Source organism: Vombatus ursinus, unplaced genomic scaffold, assembly GCF_900497805.2.
Source record: "Vombatus ursinus unplaced genomic scaffold, bare-nosed wombat genome assembly UNPS02009173.1, whole genome shotgun sequence".
NCBI classification, from domain to species: Eukaryota; Metazoa; Chordata; class Mammalia; order Diprotodontia; family Vombatidae; genus Vombatus; species Vombatus ursinus.
This window is the reverse complement of record NW_020948951.1, coordinates 863,130-873,008: the sequence shown is the minus strand read 5'-3', so window position 1 is coordinate 873,008 and position 9,879 is coordinate 863,130. Positions and strand designations below refer to the sequence as shown.

The 9,879-nt window shown below is 53.9% G+C and overlaps 1 protein-coding gene across 5 annotated transcripts in view; it reads right to left on the bottom strand.

The window, feature by feature from the left end:
* Positions 1 to 4,030: 4,030 nt before the first annotated feature.
* Positions 4,031 to 9,879, bottom strand: part of PLPPR2 (phospholipid phosphatase related 2) — a 6,513-nt gene continuing 664 nt past the window's right edge. For 3 of the 5 annotated variants that reach the window (XM_027851085.1, XM_027851083.1, XM_027851082.1), the window contains exons 2-9: positions 9,126 to 9,227; positions 8,562 to 8,750; positions 8,335 to 8,470; positions 7,900 to 8,174; positions 7,535 to 7,711; positions 7,160 to 7,282; positions 6,252 to 6,303; positions 4,031 to 5,830 (exon numbers count right to left, since the gene is read on the bottom strand). In XM_027851085.1, coding sequence (XP_027706886.1) covers positions 5,496 to 5,830; positions 6,252 to 6,303; positions 7,160 to 7,282; positions 7,535 to 7,711; positions 7,900 to 8,174; positions 8,335 to 8,470; positions 8,562 to 8,750; positions 9,126 to 9,191 — 1,353 coding nt within the window. In that variant the 5' untranslated portion in view covers positions 9,192 to 9,227 and the 3' untranslated portion in view covers positions 4,031 to 5,495. Of the gene's footprint in view, positions 5,831 to 6,251; positions 6,304 to 7,159; positions 7,283 to 7,534; positions 7,712 to 7,899; positions 8,175 to 8,334; positions 8,471 to 8,561; positions 8,751 to 9,125; positions 9,824 to 9,879 lie in introns of those variants that run through there. The other 2 variants (XM_027851084.1, XM_027851086.1) reach the window with 2 other exon arrangements.

The window sequence follows — 9,879 nt, the reverse complement described above, 5'->3', positions numbered from 1 at the left end:
TTGGAGTCAGGGGACTTAGGTTTGAGTTTTGGCACTGCCATTTACTGCATGTGTGGCTTTGAACATGTTCTTCCTCTTCTCAGTTTCCTCATCTGTAAAACGAGAGGATGGGACCAGGTGATCTCTAAATTCTCTTCCAGATTCCAATCCTATCATACATACTAGAACAACCATATGGTTTTGGAGGAGTTCTCTGACTTGGGGCATAAATATGCATATGTGTAGAGACATGAGAGGGGTTGTTCCAGGCATTAGTGGTCAGTGAGGTGTGTATGAATAAATGTATGTGTATGAGAGTGGTGTTCTGAGACATGAGGCACTGGGAGCAGATGGCAAGGATGTTTTATGTTCCAGAAATCCTGGAGACTTTGGACCACAGAGACTGGAACAAGAGCCCTGAGGACTGGGAGATAAAGGAAAGATAGATGATGGTTTGGGCTCAGCTTCTTTGCCCAGTATCATCCATTGCTTCAGTCTGTCCATCTTCCCTCTGTCAATCACTCCCCATCCAGCACCATTGCCTGGCAACCACAGAGAGGCTGTTGCTAGGAGATTCCAGGTGGGTGGAGGCTTCTGGGACCAGGAAACAGCAGCAGCAGCAGCAACAGAGTAGTAGCAGCAAAGCATATAAACACATATCCCATCAGGGATATCTGAGCAGGACACCTCCACAGCCTACAAGCTCAGTACCACCCCCCTATCCCCCACTCCATACACCTTGAGACACCCTCAGCCTACAGGCTTTGCCCAGCCTCCCTCCTTCCACCACCACCCCCTCTCTACACACATGCCCAGTCCTGGGCAACACCCTCAGCCTACAAGCTTAGCTCCCTTCCCCCCACCTACACACACACAGACACACACCAATACACACACATACACAGACACCCTCGACCTCTTACAGATGTGCTTTGAGTGTGCTAACAGGGATAGACTGGGAGGAGGAAAGGTTCGTTTTCCCCTTTTCTTTCTCTTTTTCCAGAGACTGCTTCTTCTTGATCCATCCCAGGCCATTACAAGGATTCTAACCCTGTAGAGAGGTCCTCTTGGATAAAACAAGCAGCAAGGTAAAAAGGTCCAGAATTGAGAAAGAGGTAGATAGAGGGAAAGAGGCTAGGAGGTTGCAGAGAAGAGTATGTGTGTTGGGAGTGGGACGTGGAGATATAAGAGGAAAAGAGGGAGGAGAAGAGGGATATAAAGATTTAGAAAGATATCCCACCCCCACCCCCAGGTCCTCAGTCCCTGACCAGGCCCTGTCTCCTTTGGGACAGGCTGGGCACTAGGGGGGAGGGGGTCGGCGAAGGCACCTCCTCTCGACTACGTGTATTCTCAAGCAATAACAGCACCGTCGGTATTATCTACCCAAGAATACCCGTCATCGCGGGGGGCTGGCCTTTGGGGCAGGGCCTGCAGAATGGTGGCACCAGAACTGGGAGTACTCCTTGGCCACACTGGGCAATGGAAACAGGAATAGAAGCTCTGGACTCCACCAGGCTTGTCGTCACAATGCAAGCTGGCTCTGGCCCAACCCCACTCTAACCTCACAACCTGGATGCCAACTTGGGACTCTCTCATCTCAGCTGTACTTCAGGATCCTGGCCCCAAGGACCTCTCATTCACATCCACAGGCCTTCTGCATGACCCAGGTCCAACGCTACCCCTACAGCAATTGGCCAACTAGACATTTCACCCTTGGAATTTTCTTCTAAGCCCCCAGGGACCAAGCCCCTCCCTTCCAGCTCCTGAAGCCCTGAGACCCAGAATCTAAGAGTTGGAATGGACCTCAGAGGAATTCCAATCCAACTCACACCTGAACAATAATATCTTACATACCTAGAACCTCTACTGTTAGTTGTTACCTAGTCCCACCCCAAGAGGAATCCCCACCTCCCAGAATTCCCTTTCCCACTTCTATGCTCCAAGAGTACTTCCCCAGGACCTTGGACCCTCTTCCAGGATCTCAGGAAAACTGGTCTTAGTCCTCTTCCCAGGCTTGAGGCTTCTAACCCCTCTCCAGTACTCCAGGCCCTGGAGACTCTGGGGGCGGAGTTGCGAGCAAGGGCGGGGCAGTCCACACAACCCCCTCCTCCAGCCTCAGGCCCGACTTCAGAACCGCGGACAGCTCCCCGCTCCGGCCTCCTGGACTGGGAAGATACTGAGTGTTGCGAGAAGGACTGGGGGAGTTGGCCACTGTTCCTGGGTAGGCCAGATAGATTGGGGCTGTGGAGGAGCAGGTAGGATAGTAGTCCGGGTAATAACTGTGGGGGAAGGGAGAAGAGACATGGAGAACCTGAGACATTGAGAGAGAGAGAAACGCAGAGATGTGGTTGAAATGGGAGTAAGGCAGGGACAGAGATGCGGTTCAGGACAGGGAAAGGCTTCGCTCCAGCCTTCCGCTGAAAAGAGGGTCCCAGCCTGAAGCCCCCAGCCAGGGACTTGAAGGATTGTGAAAGTCCAGTGATTGGGGTGTTCTGAGTTATAGGGATCAAGGCCTGGCAGGGGCGGGGTTTCAGCATTCTGCGGGTCAAGGGGTCTGTGCCTGAGCGAGAAGAGGCCCGAGCCTTAGAAAATTCGGGATTCTGAGAGTCAAGGGCCAAGGTTCTGGGAGACTGGGGTCCTGGTGAGTGGAGGGCCGGGGGCGGACTCACCCTTTGTCTGTGGATCCCGGAAAAATCCTGCGCCGCCCGTGCCTCGCCCCCGCCCGGCCAGGCCCAGCTCCCCGCCCCCCCTCCGGAAATCTCTGTGTTTCTGGAAAAACCACCGCTCCCACCCCCAACCCGCCCCCCGCAGTGGAGAGAGCAAGACTGGAGCTGGGCCCGGGGCGGAGGTGAGGGCCAGACAGAGGACCCCTCCTTCTGACAGCCCCCCACCTCCGGGAAGCCCCCATCCCCGACGAGTTTCTTCCTTCTTGGTCCTACCTTCCCTCACGTCTGCTGGGCCTTGACCGTGCTACGGTGTTCAGGGAAGGGGGCGCGGCCCAGAGCAGCAGCAGGAGGCGCTGGACACCGCCCGGCCTGGGGAGGCTGCCGTGGCCCTAGCCCCGCTCACTCCCTTCCACCGCCTACCCGCGACCACGCCCCCGCTCCCCCACTCTCGGCCGAGGGGAAGGCGAGGCACGTGGGTTTCAGCCGCATGTCAGGGTGGCAGGTCAGAGCAAATGGGCCCCAGTCCCTTCCTGCTCCCACCCCCAATCAGGAAGCCCTCGCAATATGAAGCGGGTCACAGGCCAAGCATCTGCCCTCCCCATCCCCCAAAAATGACTCTGTATTTGTGCCTGTGATCTTGTCATTGAGGATACCTATATCTGCATGTGACTAAGACGTACGTGTGTGAGAGACAGAGAAACAGAGACAGTGAGAGAATGAGATAGGATAGAAATCCCAAGCCAGAAACCATTTAACCTCCACCTAACAATCATGGAACTTCAGAGTTAGAACGACCTTGGAGATTGTGCTATTCAATCCCTTCCTCTTACAGAAACCCAGAGTGTGGAAGAGACGTGTCCCACATCATAATCTCTAAGCAAATAAGCCAGAGGGACAACTCATTTGTCCTGATTTCAGTGCACCTCAAAGGCCCTGATGACTTTTACAGCAGCCTGGTGCATTATCTTCAGGGACTTAACAGCTTTTGCTTTGGTGGGCTGGAGGTTGAGGTGAGGGCGGGAGGAGACACACCAGGCCCAGGATACCAGGAGGTTGGTACATGGCTGAAGGACTGGCCACTGATGGGGAGTGGTGGCAACTTGAAGGGGCAGAGGGCGGTCACCACTGGAGAGAGCAAGCCCCTGGACAAGGAGGTGTTGAAGCTACTGAAGGGGAGGAAATATTTTAAATGGAAGTTGAAGGCACCATCTAAACTACTTATCCCAGAGCAAAGCTCCATGGCTCAGGCCTGGTTCCAGCTCTGTTTCTATTGTTCACATGCTCCAGCCATATTCACACACCACATAGGCACATGGTTAGTCACATTCAGGGAGAACAGTCACATGTATACTCTTCTAAGCATAGAGGAAACAGATGCTGGGGTATTTCTGATACAAACAGATCTTTATTAAAGGCTGTGAAACTGGGAGTGGAGGAGAGGTCTCTCTCTCTCTCTATTGACCCTTTTAGCTTCCCTTGGGGCAGGGGCAGGGCTGTTGGGGGCATTGTGCCCTGGAACTGGCACAGCCAGTTCAGGAAGGGAAAAGGTTATTTTTTTATTTTTGTTTCTTGCGGTGGGATGAGGAAGCAGGACATGAAAGCTAATCTCCCAAGTGTGTAGGTCACAAGGAAGCCCCTATCTCCTCTCCATTCTCCACCACTGGACTCTGACCTTAGGTCCAAATATCGAATCCCCTCCCCCACCCCCACCCCCCCACCAAATCTAGGACCAAGGAAATGAGGGATAGGGCACTTGGGAGAAGACAACACCCTATCCTCAAAGACTGCTCAACTCCTTTTCCCCCACTTTAGTCTCAGAGAATAGAGTAGAAGAGAATCCCTCCTTCCCAGCACTGGTGGCTGAAGGGGAACTCAGAGTTTAGGGTCATTAAGATAATGGTTGGAATTGGGGGATGATGGAGAGAATAAGGGGAGGAACCCAGCTTGGCTGGGAGGATAGGGGAGGCTCTCAGGGTTGGGTGGGAACTGCCCCAGCAAAGGACATTGCAATGGGAAGAAAATGAAAGACGTGGCTTCGGTAGTAGGACCCTCACAATCCAATGCCTCCCCACTAGGTCAGACTCACTGCCTCCTTTCTCCATCCTGCTGTCTGAAGAGGGGTAATCTCAGAATAATCAGAAGGGGTTGAAGCTTCCCTCCCCCAAGAATTTTCAGATACCTAGGGTCCATCCTTAGGAATCATTACCCATTATTGGCATTCTGAGACACCTAGGGCCCAACCCTGGCAAGCACCAAGATTCCCTGTAGTCCTTAGATACCAAGCATTCTCATTGGCTGCTGTCAGACGTCCCTCCATGTGTCCCCTCCCCTACTCCCAAGATTTAGAAACATGGACTTTCTCATTGCCTGGAATCATACCAACCCCAACCACTCTTAGAATTTTGAGACATGGAGACCCTCAATGTATAGTAAGAAGTCAAAGGTTATTTCTATTAGCTTTTGGCTAAAAAGGAGGAGCTTCTGTCCCCACTCCAAACCTTGGGACAATGGATGGTCTTGCCCCTCAGCTTTCCCAATCCCAAATTCGCCCACATCAGGCAGTGAAGACCGTCCTGGGGCCCAGCCAGCTAGAAAGGGGGGTAAGAGACAAAGCCATCCAGGCCTAGACTTTCTTTAAATTCTCCATCCATCCCCATACCCATGTGGGATTGGCTGGTGAGGCCACACACACAGGCAGGCACACGCAAGCGCGCGCGCGCGCACACACACACACACACACACTCTCACACTCACACACAGGCACACAGGAGACACATACACACAGCCTGAGAACACCTGACTCCAGGGGGTATGTGGGGCCAGAGGCTCTCAGGATCTAGGAACCTGAGTTCACAGCAGGTGGTCCCGGCTGGCAAACAGGTAGGGGCTGAAGCTGTCCCGATGGAAGGGGGAGGGGTAGAGTCCACTGAGGGTGTATAGGTCCCGCAGCAGAGGAGTGGGCAGCAGCAACTTCCGGCCCCGGCCACCCCCACCTCCACCCCCACCAGCCACAGATGGTCCAGGGGATGGTGGGGGGCCCTGGCTGGGGCCAGGGGTCATGGCAGGCAATGTTGGCTCAGACCTCACTCGAGCGCGGGGAACACGAGGGGAAGAACACATCGGGGGGGCCCGGGAAGACACACAGCTGGGGATCAGGTGGCCCCGACGGGCACAGCTCTGCAGCTCTGAGAAGACAGGCAAGGGCAAGGTTGGGGTGGAGATCTCCAAAGCACAGAAGTCTCGGGGAGCAGGGAACAGGGCTAGGGCTGGCAGCCCCCCACAGACAGAGCTCTAGAGATGAGAGGGAGCGGGAGACGGTACTTTTAAGGCTGTTTTCCACCAATAATCCTGAACCTATCCGGGTTTTGAGCTGGAAAGCACCTTAGGTACCATCCAGAGCTTGAGTCTCAACCCGGAGCCTGTAATCCCCAACTCAGTGCCCTTTCCACTATATCATTTGACCCAGTGGAGGCTGGAGAAGGCAGGCCCAAGGAAGGAAGGGAGGTTTGTTGGATTGGGCTGGTCCCAAGGAGAAGTTAGGGAACCAGAGTAAATGGTGGGTGTGGAGGGTGGGTTCTGGGGAGAGGAGAAGAGGAGTTCACTCACTGGGTGGGGTGAGGCGGGCAGGCTGCAGCGGGGGTGCAGTGGTCTTGGGCTCCTGAGACAGACAGGCAGAGGGAGCGGGCTAGTGGCCCGGCTGGCCCCAGCCCTGGCCCCTGGCCCTGTCCCGGCGGCTCCTGTTTCTGTTCCTGAGCTGACTGAGGGCCCCCCCCCAGTTAGGGTGGACACCAGGAGGGCAATAATGGAGGGGGTAGAATGGGAAAGGAGGGGGCACATGGAAGAGAAAGAGTTTCCAGCATTAACCATATTCCGCCCCCCTTTACCATCCTTCTCAAGGATGGGATCTCAAGTTAGGGGTCACTGGTCATGACCTCCAAATGGGAGCAGGGGTGGGAGTGGGACAAACAAAAGGCCTTAGAAATCATTCAGTCTAACCCCTTCATTTTACTGATAGGGAAACTGAGGCCTGATGAGGTGAAGTGATTTGTCCCAGTTCAAACAGTAAATAAATAGCAAAGTCAGGATTTGAATCTGGGACTCTGGCTCTCTCTGGCTCTCCATCCACTATACTACAGTAATGCTGGCCCTCCAACCACTGAGAGAAACTTATCCCTGGTTTGAAGCAGTGCTATTCATAGAAGGCTGTTTGCTCAGGACTTCCACAAATACAGAGAACAGCCCTCTATCAGATGTACCATACCCTGGGTCCCCTCCCTGCACCACTTGTGAGTGACTGGGTGGGGTGGGCCCATCTCTAGCCCCACCCCAAGCTTCCCCAATGTCATCTGGAGACCCCTACTCTCAAGACCCAGGATAGTCAGTGTCTGCCTCTAACTTGACCCTCACCAGGCACTGAGTCCTTTAGGAAGTCCAAGGTTCTAGCTCATAGCTGAGTATGGGAATCGGGAACTAAGAAGTGAGGGGGTAGGGGTGAGAGGTCAGCTGGCCCTTACCTGGGCTGAATTTAACTTTTCAAGGGGGTTCTCAATGGCAGGCACTGGGCCCAGACCCTCCCATCTGAATGCTCTCTGGCATAGAGGCATTCGGCTCTGGAACTTGTTGACAACACAGGTAACCTGAGGCAGGTATAAAAGAAGGTGCTAATCTTTTACCCACCAGACCCCAAAGACTGGCACAGACACAGAACTCAAACCAAGAAGTAGGGAGAAACCCCATCTCCCAGTCTAGGGTATACCCCCTCCCCCAAGACTTGACTTTCCCCCTTTCTGTATAATCTACCCCTCCTCCCACTTGCATCCTTGGCGGGAGGGGTGGGGGGCAGGGAGGGATGAGGCCCAGCCTCAAAAGAGGCTAACAAAGAGACTAACCAGGAAGGTGGCGATAGCTGCCCCAGTCAGGAATCCAGCCAGCACATCTGACCAGTGGTTCCGATACTCAGCCACACGGACCACACCCACCAGAAAAGCTGGGCAGAGCAGGGCAAGGCAGAGTGAAGGCTTCACCAGCCTGGAGCCCTTTACCCTGAATACCAGTGTGACATACATCTGGAGAGAGGAAAGGGAGAGAGGGTCACAGGGGCACTTTACAGAACCCCTTATTTTACAGACTGGAAAATGGAAATGGTGGGAAAGACAGGTTTCAGAGGCAGAGGATAGGAACTCCCTCCTAATTTCAAGTCTGGCTGGAGTCTGGTACTTTGTCTCAGTCCTCTCTAGATGTCGCTCAGACTCACCGCCGTATAGGTGACTGCAAATGCACACAGGGCTGCATCCTTGCAGGGGAAGGCACGTCGGGCAGCTGCAACCAAGGCAGGGTTGCCGGCTGCACAGGCCCCTTGGTCGGTGACATACCGGTCCAGTCCAGGCTTGTCTGTAGCGGGCGGTGGGCAGCCCAGAGCCGTATAATTGGGGTGGCAGACAGACAGGAAGTGTGGCGTAGGATTCCCCGTCACTACTTGGCCAGCATTGGCAAAGATGGATGTGGTGAAGAGGCCGAAGGAATACACGCCTAGAAGGGAGGGATAGAAAAGCAGATTAGAGCCCACCCAGGGGCCGAGTGTGGGCTCCTCCTTGCCCTGGAACCTTTTCCTCATCCTTTTCCCCAGACTCCCTCAAACTAACCCCTGCTTGCCCTGCCACCTGGCTAAGTCCCAATTCACACCCCGCACCCAGGAAGCGGACCAGCCTTCTGAGGGCTGGGCTGAAGCGGCAGCAGTCCCCACACACAATGGTCTTCTCCCTCAGGGCGGGCACAGTTGAGGTGGGAGCTGGGAAGAAGGCCCGGGCAAGCTCTCCAAGGAGGATCTGGGAGGAAAGACCAAGATTGTAGGAGCAGCCCTACCTTAATCATCCTCCTCCCTCCACAATCAACACCTTCCAAAACCCTGGGAATTACCGTGATGGCAGGCCCTGCAGTGACCAGGGGGTAGATCAGAGCTGGTGGGACACGGCTGGTGGCTTCAGGCCCTGGGTAGGGCTTGGCATAAGTGCTGTCATAGCAGAAGAAACCCTGCATGTGCACTGGGAATGTGTCTGTGTATTCCAGGCGGTAGGCAAGAAGTACCACAGCACCCAGGAGTACTGACTGCCAGTCCAGGCCGGGGCAGAGGTGGACGGTGGGACACAGGAAAGATACAGAGAGAAGAGGAAAAAAACAGCCACCAAGGAAGACACAGAGATGGAATTGCACATAAGGGTTATTGGGGAGGGGGCAAAGAGGTAGAAGGGATAAATTAAGAAATGGAGGAGGGAGGGAGAGAGAGAGAGAAAGAGAGAAAAAGAGAGAGAGAGAGAGAAAGAGAGAGAGAGAGAGAGAGACAGAAAGTTACAAAGAGAACAAAAATCAGGAGAGAGACAGCCACAAACCAAAGAGAGAGAACATAGTGATTAAAGTTGAGGGCATCTCTTCACTTTCCAGAAACCTCTCCCCCAAATCCATGCTGATATGCATGGTCCTCACCTCCACAAAGATGAAGCAGGGTATTATGGAGAAACTCCTCTTCAGGTCTGGTCGCCCACTCGCCATGGTGGGATCAGGATGAGGGGTACAATTGGTGGGGGCCTGGGAGAGAGGCCCAGTCACATAGACCCCCAGATGCACCCTCCATCAACCCCTCAGACTGCCATCCCTAGAACAGCAGACTCAGTCTCCTCCCTCACCCCAAAAGTTTTTAAGGTTTTACTGAGTCTGTTGGGTCTGATCAACCCAGCCACTGGCCCCTCTGCCTCAGTTTCTCATCTGTCTCTTCCTCACTAGAAAGAGAAGGGCATCCCTTGGAAGAACACTTCCCCCTCTCCCCCTTAACTACTATTAGTTAGAAAGTTCCCAGTAATCTAGCCTTCATTCTCTAACTGCCTGAGAAAATGGATGTATTTGGAGAAGACTATTGCTAGATGCTGGAGGAGGTACAAAGCCTAGCTAAGACCATTTTCCCTCAAATAATCCAAAAAGACTGGAAAACTCTAGGCCATTTGGCTTCTGCTTTCTCTTTCCAGCTCCCTCTTCCTCCAACGGGTTCTGACCCCTCCATCCAAGGATTCACTTAGGCTACAGTATTCTTCATCATATGAAGGGACCCCATGGACATCACCCCCTACCCTCTCCCCACCTCCTCTTAACCGTGCTGTTTTGGCGTTTCCAGCACAGGAGAGAGAGAGAGAGAGAGAGAGAGAGAGAGAGAGAGAGAGAGAGAGAGAGAGAGAGAGAGAGAGAG